General features: G+C 47.2%; 1 protein-coding gene across 3 annotated transcripts in view; it reads right to left on the bottom strand.

Annotated features, from left to right (window-relative positions):
• Window positions 1-18,157, bottom strand: part of Rnf144a (ring finger protein 144A) — a 119,318-nt gene that overhangs the window by 31,981 nt on the left and 69,180 nt on the right. Inside the window, exon 3 of one of the 3 annotated variants that reach the window (XM_032907548.1) lies at window positions 9,566-9,711. The exons of 1 other annotated variant lie outside the window; for it this stretch is intronic. In XM_032907548.1, coding sequence (XP_032763439.1) covers window positions 9,566-9,700 — 135 coding nt within the window. In that variant the 5' untranslated portion in view covers window positions 9,701-9,711. One more of the 3 variants, XM_032907551.1, reaches the window with a different exon arrangement.

Raw genomic sequence — 18,157 nt, forward strand, 5'->3', positions numbered from 1 at the left:
ACTCAGGGCCTGATGCAGACAAAAGAAGTAGGCTCTGGGACTGACATTTCGGGAGCAAGGACCCTGGAATCACAGCCAGGTTTGGATCCATGAACCAGTCTTGTCCCAATGGCTACGACCTTCATCTGGAAGCCTTCTGCCCTGGGTGTGAGGTAAGCTTGGCAGACACGGCAAATGTCACTCTCCAGAGGCATGCTGCTCCAAGTGACCATTGGAAGTCAGCATTCTCCTGGCATTCCCAGAGCTGGCAGTAACAGACTTCTTCATGTCTCCTCCATCAACTGGCAGGTTCTCCGAAGGTCAGAAGAGTTTAAGCTTCCTCTCTATATCTGTGATGAAGTGCCAGTCAGTGGGGAGTCAGTGCTGTACAACTGAGCCAGGATCTAGCCACTGACACGCTATGTCTCAGCAGACCTGGAGATCTGAGACAGCATCAAGCTGCCCACACAGGGCTGAAGATAATAGAGCTATCAGTCTGTACAGCACAGCCCTCTGAAGACAGTTTCATGAGAACCTTGGGCAGCCCTGGAAGCCTAGCAAAAACTGCCCCACACTTGTTCCAGCAAAGAGCACAGTCCCCAGAATTCACAGGCCCTGATGGCACTCACGAACATCCAAAATAGAAAAGCCTCTGAAAATTAATGAAACAAAAACAAAAATCTGAACTTTACATGTTTAAAAAGATGGAAACCACTCCTGTTTATTAGTCTGTGCTCCCGGCAGAATGGGGATTCTGCGTCTCCAAAGTAAATGTGGTGGTGCTCTCTGGTGCCCAGCCCTGCCCCAGCCAAGTGCACATCACCAACAGCTGTGCCTGGGTACCAACCTGCTGCACCTTCCCAAGGCTTCCAAGAAGAGTTCCCTCAGCTGTTGTTAAGGGCACTTAACGAGCATGTCTGCTGCAGTGTCTGGTTATTCTGTGCATACTCCAGTTATCACTCGGTCTGTGCTGATAAACTCCCAGGTGGAAGGCCCAGTATTGCCTCCCGGCAAGGAGACAATTCATAAATAGTGACCTTTACCTTACTTACAATTCCTTACTTCCAACTTTACTTTTAAAAAATGTTTTAATTATTAAAAAAAATATGAAAACAAAAAGTCTACCTTTCAACCTTAGTAGCCCACTAGTCCAAAAGAGAGGCCATCCTGGTCATGAAATGAGCCACCTGGTATCTGAGGCGTACAGTGCCCGGTGTCCCTGTCCAGTGTCACAGCACAATTCACTCGCACACCAGGTAATGTAAGGGTAACTTCTGCATCTCTCTGGGGGACCTCCCAGGCTACACACAGGAGCCATGACTTCTCTGATGCCTAGTTAAGAATGGGGCCTATCATTTCGGGTAACCAGAGAAGAGCAAGCACTCTAAGACACCTTTCCAGGCCTCCCACAGAGGCTCACGATTAAAGGCTCACTGAAATGACCTTCAGGAGCCACCAAGAGCCTGTCACCATGAGCATCCAATGAAGACACTGACTGAGGTTTGGCTGAGACGGGTGGGGACCTCTCTCCTGTCGAGGGTTCAAGGTCAGCCCAACATGGATAGCTTCTTCACAGGGAAATATGCTGCAACCTGAAGAAGGAGATGAGGTCAAAGGAAGCCTCTTTGCCTGTTGGATTGCAAGAAAGCCTGGGGAGGGTACAGGCTGACGTGTGTGGGGAGGTTGGGAGTCTGAGCGAATCACAGCTTGACACTTGATCACATGCAATTTCTCAGGCTGGTAACACTTGAGGCCTGAACTCCAAGATGGCTACTCTGGGAGACACGAATTTTCTAGACCATCAAAGATCAATCCATCAAACAGCAAAAGCAGGAGTTTATGTTCATTACCATTACATTGTGATGACAATGGGCTGGGACACTAGGGAGCACCCTTGATGAGGAGTCTTCTCGACCCAGGTTCAGGGTGGACCTATTTGCAACACGTCACAGACAGGCCTCTTGTAAGAACACAAAGGCCAGTTTGGGGATGAACTCATCAAAACAGGAAGAGCGAAGGTATCCTCCTTCAATCCTGGCATCCTTCTGAGGCACCTGGGCTTGTGAATAGTAGGAAAGAACTCAAACTTTGGCCCATGGTGGGTAAGAACATGCCTACAGAGCAGCCCCAAGTTCCTAGCTATATTTTTTTTTCCAGAAAAGTGATATAGGGGTAACAGGTTCTTAAAGACCATCATGAGATATGGAGAGAGATTGCTCTCCTCTCTGGGACATGCCACTTGGCCCTGCTTAACAGGGCAATCATCTATCACAGAGGATGTCACTGGATGGGCTGGTAGTGAGGATGGGAAGAGGGAATGAGAAGTTCTAGGGCAGAAGAGATCTGTGGGGAAGTTATCAAGTGACTTCTAGGGCCTAGAGGTATACATGAGGCCTGGGAGGCAGATGTTAAGCCTAGACAGCCAGGTACAGACCAGCAAAGGGCTAGAAGGTTTACCTCAGAGGAGCCCAGCTCTCCTTAGGGGCTGTGATGAACACCAGGCATGAGACACGCAAGGACCAGCCCTTCTTGCCTTCTGATATATAAAAACAGGGCACAATGATGTCTGGGTCCTGGTGACAAGCAGCTGTCACTATATATTGCTTACTCAGTAGCACGGACTGTGACATTCTGCTGTCAGGGCATGAACTGTCATTTCTTGTTGCACAAAGGACCTTATCTTCAAGTTTGTGGCGTTTTTCCTATTATATATTAGGACACACACATGCCAGCTTGGAAGACTGTGCCTAAAGCACCGAAAGGCTATGAGTGAGGAGGAGCAGGGAGCACTAAGGATACTCAATAAACTGGCCTACTTCAGCCAGAACTGTGGGCTATGCTGTGCAGAACACAGGCTGTCAGGACAAAGCATGGGCTTCAAGGGGACACAGCATAGCATGGCTGCTGGGACAGCACTAACAGAAGTCTGTGTGTGTGTGTGTGTGTGTGTGTGTGTGTGTGTGTGTGTGTGTGTGTGTGTGTGTGTGTGTGTGTAATGGGGTGTCTGTGCCTGTGTGTGTAATGGGGTGGTGTGTGTGTATTTGTGTGTAATGGAGCAGTAGTGGTGTGTCTGTGTGTAATGGGGTGTGTGTGTGTGTGTGTGTGTGTGTGTGTGTGTGTTTGTGTGTGTTCATCAACATCCCATGTGACAATAAGGTTGATAATGATGACAGAGGGCACAGACTTGGAAACAGAGTCATACCCAGTAACCCCCTGACCATTATAACGACAACAGTCCATTATGAGATTCCCATCCGTTGGTCCTTTATATCAGAGGAAGAAATCTGTCCATGCCACAGGCTTTTAGAGGTGGAACACAGAAAGGATACAGTAAACCTTTAGCCTTAGGGTTCTATTGCTATGATAAAACACCATGACCCAAAGCAGCTTTGTAGAGGAAAGGGCTTATTTCAGCTTATAATGCTCAGGTCACACTCCATCTCCGAGGGAAGTCAGGGCAGAAACTCAGGGAAGGAACCTGGAGGCAGGACCTAGAGAAGAGGCTATGGAGAAGTCCTGCTTACTAGAGCTTGCTTCTTGTAGCCTCCTCAGTCTGCTTTCCTAGCTCATCCAGTAGGCCCAGGGATAGCACCACTCCACATTAGTCACTACAAGAGCACCCCATGGCCTTGCCTACAGGCCAGTCTTACAAAGGAAATCTATTTCTCAATTTTTTCATCTCTTCACAGTTCCTTATTCCAAATGCATCTAGGTTTGTGTCAACTGACAAAAACAACCAGCACAATGGACTCCTTGTCAACTTGACACACAAAACATTACCTATTAAGCTACAAATTTTCCTTTCTTGTTGCCCCCCAAGATCGCATATTAACATCAGTATCATGATATAAAACGTTTCAATTTTAAAAGTCACAGTCTTTAAAAAGTCAAACACTTCAAAAGTTCAGTCTCGTTAAAAAACTCATTTAAGGTCTAAACCTCTTTAAAACAAACAGAGTACATTCTTACACCAAGAGGGGGGAATGGGGTCACAGCTACAATCAACTGGACTGCACCATTGCCAAGGGCATTTCTCATAGGCTAATCTGTAGGGACCTTAGCCCTGCTACATGGTATTAAGCCTCAACTTTTCTCCATGATCTCCTTAATCCCTAGGCTTCTACTGCAATTCAGTCTCCACCCCTCCACCAATGGCCTTGCCTCAGCGGCTTTCCATAACCACTCATGCTTTCAAAACCAGCAGCACCCAGGAAGAAGCTTACGCATTACCAAGTTTGGTTTCCAGCATGAGGTGCAGCCTTGGCTGCCTCTGGACCACAACTTTTTGGTGCTGACCTCGATGAAACACTTCCTAGAAAATTCTACCTAAAGGATTTTGGATTTTTCTTAATGACTGTTAATTCCTCAGCCTCAAATGGCGAGGACCTATTGTCTCAGCAAAGCAGAGGTTTCATTTTAGTAGTTTTTTTTTTTTTTTTTTTGTATTGGTCATTCTACTTATTTACATTTCAAATGCTATCCACCTTCCCAGTTAAACACCCTATCCTGTTCCCCATCCCCCTTCTACTTGGTTCCATTACTCAGATTCTATTGCTATGATGAATTACCATGTCTAAAACCAACATAGGGAGGAAGAGGGCTACAACTCTCAGGTCACACAGTGTTTCTGAAGGAAGTTAAAGCACTCAAGGCAAGACCTTGGAGGCATAAACGGAAGCAGAAGCCCTGGGGGAGCGCTGCTTATTGGCTCACTCCTCATGGACTGCTCAGCCCACATTCTTACACCATCCAGACCAAGGACCTGGGGATCACACACTATCCTTCCTAGGCTGGGACCTCTCACGTCAACCATTAATCAAGAGGCAGCCCCATAGACCTGCTTGCAGGCTAATCCGATGGAGGCATTTTCTCAGTTAAGATTCCCTCTTCCCAGGTATGTCTAGATTTATGTCAAAACCTATGTTAATGTGAAAACCTAGGTTTATGTTATGACAAAAACCAGCACACATCCCAAATCATCAATGCATGTTATCCCCAACCCCTGGTATCAAGTATCGATGAGGTAGTTTTACAAGGACCCTGAAGTCTGAGGTAGATGTGGAGATGCTCCACCTATGGCGTGTAAGTTGTGTTAGAGAAGAGAGAAGTCCATTCAGGTCAGGAAACTATTCTGAGCACAGAACATGAAAGCCTACTCTGCAGCCACTTAACATAGAAACTCACTCCCTGCCCCTGAGCATACTTAGCCTTTCTCCACCTGGTGAACCAATGCCAGGATGCTCGCCTATCCTGCTCATTGGTTCCCTCATCTGTGTACCTCTCTGATCCTAGAAAAGGTGCCCAACCCCTGAATGGAGGATGTAGGGTGAGGGTAACCAGCTGACTCTTGGACCCTGATTCCGTTTGGCAGGACAATCTGACTCTGGCTGTTCATATTCATTGTTCTCCCTCTGATGTGCACCTATACAAAGGTGCCTAATCTCAGGAACTATTCGCTAGCATTTTCTCCAACCAGAGCCAGCTGACTCCACAGAGTAAGACAGACTGTGTTTCTTTCAAACTCTGCCAAGCCTACAAGCAATTAGGTACACAGCCCTGCTGTACCTCAAGACTACTCACAGCAGCAGAACTGGATCAATAAACAGAACCACAGTGTCTGGTGAGGACAAAAAAATAAGTTTAAATACCAGATGACGGAAGAGGTAAGACGCTTCCAATATGGATAAGAAGGAAACCAAGGCAGTGGGAGGAGCCTAGGTGGCTGCAGAGAGAGGAGGCACAAGCCAAGGCTGTGTTTTGAAGCCTTTAGCATGGAGGGTATTTAATCTCCACATTCACGGGAATGTTCTGACTCTCCCCCTGAATGGTTCGCCCTACCTGCTTGGTCTTGAGGTTTAGAGAAACTAACTAGTTTAGAGATCTGTGACAGGTTCCAGTCCCCTGGCTGAACCAATCAATGAACCTACCTTAGCTAACCCAGGAATCAGATCCTACAGCAGGGTCTTTTTTTGGAGAAGGACTTGTACTTCTGATCTAGAGTTACTGATAACACCCCTCCTCCTCTTCTAGAGATACTGTGACAAAGAAATGACCACTGACGTCACCCATCTGTTAGAGACCATTTTAGGATGAAGGAAAAAGAATCCGGTCCTTGTATAAGCCACAGATAAGAGTGTGAGCATTTCTTCTAGGCTCTGCCCCACAGTTATCTGGCAACAGCGTGCCTGACTCACTATAAAGCAAACCCCTCCTCACTCTCTTGCTCTTCTTAATCCCTTCCTCTCTTTCCTCCCTGTCCCTTCTCTTCCCATTCTCCCCCCTGTCTTCTACTACAATCTCTCTCTCTCTCTCTCTCTCTCTCTCTCTCTCTCTCTCTCTCTCTCTCTCCTCTTCCCCCCCCTCCGTCTTTCCCCTTTCTCTCTCTATTCAACTCCCCTACCCATATCCTAAATACACTCTATCCTATGCTACATCATCCATCATGTGGCTGGTCCCTCAGTGGGAAGGGATGGCCCAGCATGGGCCAACAGAGGCACCCCCTTCCCCCGCTCCCCACCACACCTCCACCAAACATATCCCTGGCTTCTTTTTCTTTTTTATAAAACACAGCAACGAGTAGCTGGTATGCACCACAGAGACTCGGGTGAGAATGGGAAGGTGCTGGCAGTGACAGAAAAGAGACACAGCGGGTAAGTCTTGGTGATCAGAGACAGCCCAGGTTCCTAGGTGTGGAGACCACAGAAGGTAAGGAGTCAAACCTATCACTCCACAGCTGGGCAGTGATTCACAGTCCTCACACAACAGCGAGTGACAGGGGCCATTCTGAGCCACACAACCTTGTGGGCCAACATCTTCCTTCTCTGGATCACATGTTACTAATCCCTGTGCAGCTGTCTAGAAGCACGACACCTTCTCCCAGGGTGACACACTTGTCTTGCTTTCCCGTCTGTCTGATCAGCTTCTCTATGGCTTGTCCGTGCTGGTGTGACCCCAGGGACCCCAGCAGAGGAGGTGATGTACAACTGGCTTGGCATATTGGCACCTCTTAGCCTTCTCTGCCAACATACGGGCGCCCCTATTGCTTCTACCCCAGAGCTGCAGACAAGATGCTTATCTTCAACATCCACAGCCACAGGGGAGAAAGTCACAGCTTCCACAGAATTACACTGCTCCTTGGTACTTCTGGCCTGGCTTCCTTGAGAAAGTGGTGGCCACATCTCACATCCCTTGGAGCCTTTGGCACGAGTTAGGGTTGTTTGTTTGTTTTACAAGAATTCTCTAGACACGGAAACAAAAACAACAATGAAATGAAAGGTTTGGCATGAAGATGCCGCTCTGACAGCTCCAGGTGACTGGAGAGAAGCGGATGCGCCCAAAGGCAATCAGAATAGATGGGCGTTAGGGACTGGTGGGAACTGTAGAAATGCCCCTTTCGGCAATAGGGAAGCACTCTGCAGAAAGCTAATTTTTTTAAGCACAACTTGACAAGCTCTAGTCCTAGCTCATGCGCTGGCTGAGATCTGAGCCTTGTTCAGTGCATTAATCAGAGGAGGAGAGTAACTCCATCTTTTTCTAGTCTCCAGCCTCCCCAGTCCTTCCCTTCCTCCTGAAAACATCAAAAGCAATTTCCTCCCTAGCAGGTTGATGTTAGTTTTTCCTGGGGCTTTAATGAGGCACCTGTCTTTGAATGCGAGCTCCAGGTGTAAGATCAAATCACTTTGGTTCATGTCCTGAGCCTTTATTGATTAGCTATTATGAGTCCTGCACTAAGCTACCCGTTGAGGGGATACATAATGAACCACAAAGTCTCCTTGCTTCTGAGAGTCAGCCTAGGGCCAGCTGGGTATGAGGTGCTGTGGGCTCAGGCTCCTGGATCTGAAGGCCTAAATGAAACAGGGTGCAGGCCCTGGGCAGGAGAGTGAAGTCCCTCAGGGCAGGGAGGTAGGAAAGACTTCCAGCCAAGTTCTCACCTCAGTTCCACAGGCAACTGCCCAACTCTGCAGTCAGAATGGCTTTCAAAATCAGAAGTGATAGGTTCGTTTGTTTGTTTGTATCAAAGAACAGTCAGTCTAAAGAGAGTTCCCTCCCCACTTCTGTACCTTTGAAAGCAACTGCAGTGTTTTATTTTGCCATTCAGCCTTATTGATATCTAACTGACAAACATAAACAGCGTGTTTAAGGTGACTGAGGTGATGTTTCCATGCGCGCACGTGTGTGTGTGTGTGTGTGTGTGTGTGTTGTGTGTGTGTGTGTGTGTGCATTCCTATATGTGAATATGGGTGTGTGCAGAGGACAACCTCAGATGTAGACCCTCACCTTCCATCTTGCCTCAGACAGGGAGCCTTCACTGTTGTTCCTCCGTGAAAGCCAGGCTGGGTGGCTCATGAGTTTCTAGGGACCCTCCTGTCTCCAGCTCCCACCTCCTGGCAGGGACACTCAGACTGCATAGGTTCATGTTATGCCCTTGGGTTTGTGTGGGTTCTGATAATCTGAACTCAGGCATTCACATTTGGAAGGCCCTGCCTGTAATAAGCCAGCTCCCCAGACCTGACGGCAAACATTCTAAAGTAATCAATAAAGCGTGTATTGTGTCCTTTCGACCTTGGGTTTACTGCTGTAGCTGCTCGTATTTGCTTAAGCTGAGAGAGCACACCTGCACACTCTGTACAGCATGCTAACCCACCCGTCACGTCGTCACACAACCGCACCCTCTGATCAACACCGCCTTGTCCTATCTGCTCCATCTATGTTTCCTTCCGTGCCGGGAGTGGAGGATCGGAAAAAATGAGTAAATATTATTTCTTTCAGTTTTTAAAACACTCTTTTTCTGTTAAGTTTTTGTTGTTGTTTTCTTTTATGATGGATAAAAATTCTAAGTTTCGGACTAGACAGATGGCTCAGCTGTTAAGAGTACTTGCTTTTCTTCCCAGAACCCACATCACTGGCTTACATTGCCCATAACTCCAGCCCTAGAGGATCTGATGCCTTCTTTTGGCCTACATTGATACGCACGCATGCAGGCACGCAGGCACACACGCAGATACACACACACAAAAATGAAACAAAAAAGAAAAATCCATGTCTGAATTAGACTCAAACCCAAACTTCTCAAGTTAGCAATCTCTACACTCATACTGAGAACAGGTCACTGGCCTCGAGAGATTCTGGCTGCAGTGTAAGAAAATTAGGCCTCCAGCAGTAGACATAGTCATGCAGCATCCAGCAGGGAGAAATAACACTAACGATGGCTATGTATCCTCCCTACGCACGACAGTCCTCAGGTTAGCCCAGCCACAGTGTCAAATGTGGACTCATCAATAAACTGAAAACGAGGTGTGGGAAAGCCCTCCTGTCTGGCAAGAAGAATGTGTGCTGTGTTGGGCATTTTCCTTGTCCCAGCAGATACTACAATCCCTCTTAAGAGATAGCTTGTGTGCCACCAGCAACTGTCATGCAGAACTTCTACTCCAGCCACCTGCCTGACTTACAGAGGAATTCTTCCCATGTGTGTGGGAGTCTGGGTATACACTTAGGCTCCCACCACCTTTAGTCCCAAGGGAGGCTTGGTGTGTCTGGAAGTGAGAGCAACAAGTTCCTTGAATATGGCTCGAGGCAAGTGACCAACCAGGGTACAGAAGATACACTGGCACTGGGCAATGGTTGTCATCTGCTCCGCTGGGTACTCCCCGAGGCACAGCTTGCAGGACACCAGGGGGTCGAGGGCCAGGTCCCAGGTGGGCCGATATCTTGCTGTGGTCATCGCAGAACAGTCTGAAATGAGAGACATACACACTCAGGTCCTCCTCCTGTGGCTTCCATAGAAACACGGCGAGAATTCCATCTCCTGGTTATGGTGGGATGGTGTTAGGGAGGGGACAGCAAGTGACTATGGATGGAGACCAGTTCCTCTGAGGAGGTTTTTCCAGGGATTCTTGTCTCAGGTATGAGGGTGGCTATTTTACATTCTGGTGTTAAACCTCAAAATTGAAACAGACCACACCCACCCATCCTTTAACCCTCCGAGATGCATTTGATAGGAGTGTGTTGGTGACGTTTAGCAGGCACAGAAGGTTGGCTAAGATACTTCCTTCTTGTGTTTGACAAGAAACATCTGAGGGAAAGGACCTAATGAAGCCCATCTCTCAGGCCCTTCTCATCCTCACAAGAGACACAGCTTCCCCAGTGGACAACCAAGAGACACAGCTTCCCCAGTGGACAACCAGTAACACCTCCATCCCCGTATGCTTCTTAAGAAACCCCATTTTCAAGAATGTTCGGCTCTGGACAGCGATGGTCTTTGACAGTCAGGTTCACTTAAGGAAATCAAATGCATACAACCATCCTTCAGCAATGCTCACTCCCAATCCCCAGGACTTTCCCTGCCACATCCCAAAAGGCCTATGGCTGATTCTCCTGCTCATCTGTGTTTGCCTGCTACACACCGGCTATGCTGCTTTACCCCTGCTTGCTGCGTGAACATCCATGGTGAGCGACACAGCTGAGGGGACCACGGAGAAAGGGAAGAGGTAGACCTTCAAGCTCCCAGGTCTAAGCATCCTCCCCAAGATCGCCCTTTTGTTGCATAAATAAATCCTTGCATCTGAACATCTTACTTCTCACTCTGAGCCCTTGCCACTTGATTTTAAGCACCATGTACTTACCGGGTACACAGGACACTTAAGTCCATGTGTGCTTTGTGATTCTAGTAGCCTGCTGCCCAAAGCCATGCTAGGAACCATTCACAGGAGCAACATGGCTTTATCACTCTAAGTCTGTAGTTCTCAACCTTCCTAACAGTGCAACCCTTTAATACAGTTACTTACGTTGTGATTGCCAACCACTTTGGACTAAATAGCACTCGGTTAAGATTCCAGAGAAGCTCTCTAGAGCCCGAACACTCAGCTCTTCCCCCTCGCCGCATTTTAAGATGAACACCGACACACAGGAGTGGTACGTACTGTTCTTCATCTAAAACTCATTCTGAGTGAAGCGGGCAGACAACGGTGTCTGGATCCCCCATGTGAGAGTAGACAGCAGAGTTCTGTATCCATTGATCTCCTTATTACAGCACAGGGTTGTACTCATAGTGACACAGACACGCAGGGTGTAAAAGAAGAGACCTCTGACACCACTCTCAGCAAACACCACATCCAGCATCCAGAAATACTCAAAGCTGCCTGAGGGAATTTAAGAGGGTAACCAGACCCTCTCTGGTAACACCCTCAAAGCCACAGCCAGAGGAGTATCTCCAGGGTGGTGACCCCAAGTCCTGTCTGGTTTCAAAGATGACTGTTCACAGGATCCCATCAGGAGGAAGAGAACACTTAGCATTTCTCACCAGAAACGTGATTCCGAGCAACCTTGCAGGGGCAGGACCCTGTGTGTTTTGTGTTGGGACAGAACTAATGCTTCCAAACCATCACCCATCAATAATAACATGAAGATCCTCAACCCCTGTGGGCTTCAGTCTGCGCATGTGTGCAAAGGGGTTGACAAGCCCAATTCATGGAAGGATGGGATGAGGAGGGATCATACAGACGGCCTCCTCCTTCCCCTGTGATGTCTCATGACAACATGGCTTTATCACTCTAAGTCTGTAGTTCTCAACCTTCCTAACCGTGCAACCCTTTAATACAGTAACTTACGTTGTGATTGCCAACCACAAAATTATTTCATTGCTACTTCACAACTGTAATTTTGCTACTGTTATGAATCATAATGTAAATGTATGATATACAGTACATCTGATATGTGACCCCCAAAGGGGTCATCATATAGGTTGAGAGCTGCTGATCTAAAGAATCCCATGATCCCCCCATATTCTGCAGTTAGCGTTAGATCCACAGTCTAAACGTTCTTCGCCTTTCCTTATGTTCTGTCAGCCAAGGCCCATTGGTGCCTGTGTGCAAGCATTCAGTAGACAAACTGCTAGCTGAATTCCATTCCCAATACCACTGAGAGAGAAGGCATCTGGGATTCAAAAGAAGCCAGCACAAACTGCACACATATGAGACAGATAAGACACAGTGACCAGTGGTGTGGGAACATGAAAATAAAAAGCAGAGATTTAGACACATGGGGAGACCTGACCCCAGGAGCAGAGCTCAGGGAGACAAGGGCGTGGTCATGGGACTCTGGAATCATTCAGGAGTAAGGGCTACCAACCTGCATTCATGACAAGGAGTGGGAGGCAGCAAGGGTGGACCAGCAGCTTCCTGGGGCAGTTAATGGCTGCAATTAACTTACTCTGCACCAAGTATATTTTCTATTGTTATAAAGGACTCGTTGACATAGGAAAAATGACTTCACATAGATGAAATGGAGCCTTTAAAATAATTTAAACACGCGCCCTGATGTAGTCAATACTGACAGGAGAGCACAAGAGGATCTCAGAGTTTCTCGGCCTTCTGCAGTGCAAGGGGACACTAGCGTTATGAGCCTCCTCTACCCTGTACAGTCACTACACATGTGGAATTGCAGAGCAAGAAGAGAGAGAATGCCAGCTCGGTAAGCAAGAGTCATTAACAGGTGTCAGGTGAAAGAACTTGCCAGGGCGTGTTCATATAGGGCATATCCGGGTAACTCTAGATTTATTTTTAGATGCCAATGGACCCCAACATGGGTTTTCTGAGGTCCTAAGATCAAGACCATGGTTTGCTGTTTGCGTGAGGTTTATAGTTCTATGCGTCTTTTCCTGTTTAAATCTCTAATTTTTTTGAAGTATATACTTTCGCCCTACAAAGTGCCTATATTTAAGAATGGTCACTAGTCCTAAGGGGTTCATAAGCCTTAAAAACACTCGGTCAAGCGGAAGGCTGATAAGGCTTCATACTCAAGATTGGAAATGTCCCCAGGGGGCAGCCTCTGCTAAGTGATTTCTTGATCCTGGAGGGTAGAATATGGGGAACAGTTGTTGCCGACAATGTCATACAGACACTGGGTCCATATTTTGCAGGGCACAGTGCCAGGGAAAGGAGGACGGGATCAAATGGGCCTGGTTTCAATCATCTGCCACATAGTTAGGCAATGATGTTGGAAGGCCAAGGGAACCTCCTACCGTTTGTGTCTGTAAAACCCATGTACAGTCACGGCACATGTTGAATTGCAGAGGATGAAGACAGATGATGCTAGCTTGGTAAGCGAGAGTCATTAAAACCGGTCAGGTGAGAGAACTTGCCAAATACCACACCAAGACTGCAAGGGGAAGAAAAGACATCTGCAAAGCCCAGACAGGCCAAAGAAACTTCCAGGACATTCAGTACAATAACTGGAATGTTTGCATGGTACAAACACCAAAACTTTGGTGATGAGCTGTACAAGATGGCCGAAGATGGGACAGCAGCCTATAGTGGGTTACACAGTGCAGACAAATGGAGCTTAACTGAATCCACACAGTCCTGAGTCCTCAATCTAACACCCTCCACAGGCTCTGGCCTGTGCAAGAGCAATTTCCTGCTTCCCCCACAGCCTGTCTCAGGCCACTGCTCTATCCCATCTTACTGATTCCCAAGACTTGTCTCCCCCCAGCTTCAGCACCTCACTCCCCTTCCTGTTTACAGTCGCCCTCGGAGCAGCTGGGAGGGCTGGACCTGTATGGCTTCCTTTCTCTCCTTCCATGCCTTCCGTTTGATGCCCGCTAGACAATGAGTCTTTCCATTGCACTGGGCAAGGGACAGGTCAGCCCCTGTCCTTACCTCTGTCCCTGCTCTGCACCTGCCCTGTCACCACAAGCAACTTCAAAAGCAGGATAGAGTCCCACTTCATGGGCCACTTCTGTATTGTTTCTTGTGAAGTCTTTGAACTGTGCACAAAATTGTGTTTCCAGTAGTGACAACAACAACAAGACATGTAAGAAAAATGACTATATTGTGTGAGATCCCACCAGGGCCTTTACACACACACACACACACACACACACACACACACACACACCCACACACACACTGGCCTGAATATGATTCTACAAGCACCGTGCAGCTGCAGACTTACAATAGGGATTTGCTAAGAGAATCACAATGCACCATGAAAAAAAAATTGTTTTCCTAATGTGAATGTCAAGTCCTGGGAAACAACAAACTATTTTAAGGGTGTGTGGTCAACTACAATTATGATTCAAGTAATTCAAAATGTTTGTAGGGCAAGATATTTATCACGCCCAACTGAAGATACACAGAGGGCTGTGCACTGGTATGAGAGGACTGGGTTCAAGGACAGGAAAGAGTCGAAGGAGAAAATGTCTAACCATTGAACACTTCATAGGAGGCTGGCAGGGTTATCTGTCAGAATCACCTCATCTCCAAGCCTTTCCACCCAAACATCTTCAACTCAAAGCTAGGGAAGGGAAGGAAAAGGACACCATTGCCTTCTCAAACAAATCCCTGCTCTCTAGAATCCTCCCCAGGTTTCTTCACAATCAAGCTCCCTTGCCATCCTCCATTATCCTCTAGGCTGTAGCTGCCCATGCTCAGCTTCTGTGCCGGGTGATCTATGGAATCCCTGTAAAATCTCAAAGTCATTGGCTATCTCCTCTTTTCTTTCTCTGCTATGTGACCCATGATGCCCTTTACTCTCTGGAACTGTAGCAGCAGCAGCAGAAGCAGTAGCCGCCACAGCCCCTGAGAACCTGTTAGATCAATTTGACAGGATCTACAATCCCCAATAGACACACTCTGGGCAGCCTGTGAGTGATTATCTAAATTAGGTTAAAAGGGTAAGAAGAGATGCTAACCGTGGGCGGTGCCACCCCATGAACTCCAGTTCTGGATTGGATATAAAGGAGAGAGTATCAGCTTCCATCCTGTTCCCTGACTGTGGATACAATGTGACCAACCACTCAGATGCCATGACTTCACCACCATCAAAGGTTGCACCCTCAGACTGTGAGGCAAAAGATACTCTTTCTTCCCTAAGTGGTTTTTGTCAGGTATTTTGTTAAAACAAGGCAGTTAACGAACTCGACCTGTTAGTTTGCGATTTCTAACCCAGACATGCTAAACCAGAAACTCAAGAATGCAGCCACAGAAGGCAGCTGTGTTTTCAGGGGCTTTTCAGGGAGATAGGGATTCACCACAGCTCCTGCACACCTCTAGTTAGCATCATTTAATGCTGGAGTCCCCACTCATATCCACATGACTCAAGGTCCGTGTAGGCTCAAGATTCCAGGCACTGAACTGAACTATACAGGGTCATTTTCAACCATTCTTTACTAGAACTTTCTTGTTCCACAATACCTATCAGTTTTTCTCCTTACCTTCAAGTGAGATTATGCAACGGTCAGTGTTGTGATCCAGCCTTCTAGACGGGGCTCTCTGTAGGCAGCTAGTCCATAATTATAATAATCAAAGATATAAGAGACAATGGGAACTGCGGAGATGGCTTAGTGGGTAAGAGCATGTGCTGCACAAGCATGAGTGGAGTCCCCAACACCTACATAAAAGGCTGTGTCCACCTGTAACCCCAGCATTGGTGGTGGGGGACACTGGGGCTTACTGGGCAGCCAGCCTCTGACAGAAAAGCAGGAACTAAAACAGCTACATCAATTCTAACATGTGAAAGAAGTCAGTTTTCAGGGTAGAAGCCTTTCCTTCCAGTGACATCATCTGAGGAACAGAGCATGCATGGTCCAAAAAGCTATGACCTACTGTGTATGGGTGAGGGAGGGGTACAAAAGACAATGCATTGCCACCAGGATACTCTGGAAGTACTTTTCTTAGCTCACCAGGAAAACCCACTTTTAGGGGTGCTTTTTTCTTTCATTTCGTTTTGTTTTGTTTTGTTTCTAGACAGTTTCTCTGTATAGTCCTGGCTGTTCTGGAACTAGTTCTCTAGACCAGGCTGGTCTGGAACTCAGAGATCCGCCCACCTCTGCACCCCAAGAGCTGGGATTAAAGGTGCGTGCCACCACCACCTGGCATGGTTTTCTTTTTCTTAATAAGCTGTTTCTTTTCCATGCTAACATAAATAACATGACTTTCTCGGGGCCTCTTTTCTCAGAATCTTCTCTTAAATTCTAATGACATTGCCCTTTGCTTTCTCTTGAATCCATTATTAAATTAGCTTATTAATGAGACTAGGAAACCCCAAAAGGAAACCTCCACTTCCCTGGTAACAAACTTGGTCATAAAATGGGGAACTCTGGGTTCAATGAGAGACCCTGACTCAAGGGAATGGGGTAGGGAATGGCAGATCAGGATACCCCAAAGTCCCCTGTGGCCTCTGCATGTGAGCATGTGGCTACTTAAGACTCTGCTAATCCTTCTCGGCCATCACTTGTTTATCTGCACTGTCTTCAAAGCACCCCTGTGGGTAGGAGGCTTAGGGGCAAAGGCCCTAGAAATCCTGGGATAATAGAATAGCACTGGAGGTTTAAGTAGGAACTCAGCATCCTACAAAAGCAGAGGAAAACATTGGTAGGGTCTGTGCTGGCAGGCACGCTGCTTAGTACGTGTGTGTGTGTGTGTGTGTGTGTGTGTGTGTGTGTATGTGTGTGTGTGTGTGTGTGTGTGCGCGCGCGCATCTTTCCGTGCATGTCAGCTGAGAGGACACAGAATGAATGGACTCTACATTACAATGCATGCCGTGCCAAGATCCTTAGTCCAATAACGTGTTCCAGTTGAAGGAACCAGCATGCACAGGGTAAGCGGCTGATTCAAACAGGGTTCTTGAGAAGCATGGGAAACCCCACAGGGCCCCAAAGCAAGGACATGCTCAAAGCAATCCACTCCCATTGGCAATGTGCAAAGACACACAAACGTTGAGAGACTGTGCAAAAATCTTAGTGCCCTGAGCAGGGGTACGGACTGTGACCCCCCCAAATACAAAAGTAATATCCTTGCAATCATCAAAAACAAAACAAACAAACAAAAAAAAAACAAACCAAAAAAAATCAGAAAAGATCAGTAAATGACTGGAAGCTGACACAAATTTCAAGTTAGCATGACAGTTCGCACCAGCAATACCAGTGTTCTGGAAGCAGAGTCAGGAGGACAGTGACTTCCAGACCAGGCTACACAAGGGAGACCCTGTCGCAAAATAAAAAAGAGAAAAGGCACGTATCTTGTGTGAGAAAGTTCTGCTGGCCTCTGTAGCTACTTCCCCCGGGGAGATGGAGTACAAGTCAGTGGGCTGCACACAGGGACTGTGTCCAGGAGCACAGAGAGGAGGGTGCCAGGGTGATGTCACACTGTCTCTGGTGGAGGCACACTGTAGGTGTCACAGTGGTCAGGCCAGTTGACAGTGTGCACTCTGGGTTGGGTGAGATTGACACTTCAGGTTGCGGCCATGTCCTTAAACCTGCGCACCCAGTTTTAAGGTGGGAAGAACACTGTGCAAATGGTGGCTCGGGAATATTCTAAAGAATGCTGGACAATGATCCTCAAGTCTGCCAGGGTCTTCCTTGAAGCCATGCGTATGAGGATGTGTGACATGGATACTGGAAGGTAAGGTGAAATTCTGGGTAAAAATGAAGGAAGTATGAATAAAGCAAAGGATTTAGTGAAGAATGCATAAGTTTGTTGACTCAGTGTGTCACCAGAGGAGCTCTGTGCGTGTGTATGTGTGTGTGTGTGTGTGTGTGTGTGTGTGTGTGTGTGTGTGTGTGTGTATGTGTATGTGTATGTGTATGTGTGTGTTGTGGAGCCTTCTGGTCTACCTGTGACCTTTTCTTACTAAATCTAAACCTACAAATCTCATCCTAAGCTGCACCATTGAATTATTTTTTTAAAAGCCTCACCTCCCCCCCCGCCCCCAGATATGTAGGCTCAAAAGAAAAGAATGACATTCTAAGTTAAGGTTTTCCCAAGATGCCACTAAAATTAAAAAAAAAAAATTCTAGAGTAAACAAAGTTTACAGGCATCTCAGTGAATCCATAATGATCTCATTCATTAAGGTTTTGATTAGCTAATGAATAATGAATGATAAATCTAAGAAGGACCTGTGTTGGGGATGAACTAGATCATGAAGTTCCTTCTGTAGGAAGACAGCTCAGCAATACGGCTTGGCACCATAAAACCATCCCTAAATTAAAGTGCTGCAGTGGGAGGACCAGGCAGACTGAGGAGCAAAGGACCAAAGAGGGAGCCTGCTACTTGCCTCTCTTGTCACATGGCTCAGGGCTGGACAGAGACCCTCCACTAAAAGGCCAGCCCGTGCCATGGAGTTTCCCAGAAGCTCCAGGAGTTTGAACCTTTAATGCACACCTGTCCAGGTGAGGTCACA

This window comes from Rattus rattus, chromosome 7 (genome assembly GCF_011064425.1).
Source record: "Rattus rattus isolate New Zealand chromosome 7, Rrattus_CSIRO_v1, whole genome shotgun sequence".
NCBI lineage: Eukaryota > Metazoa > Chordata > Mammalia > Rodentia > Muridae > Rattus > Rattus rattus.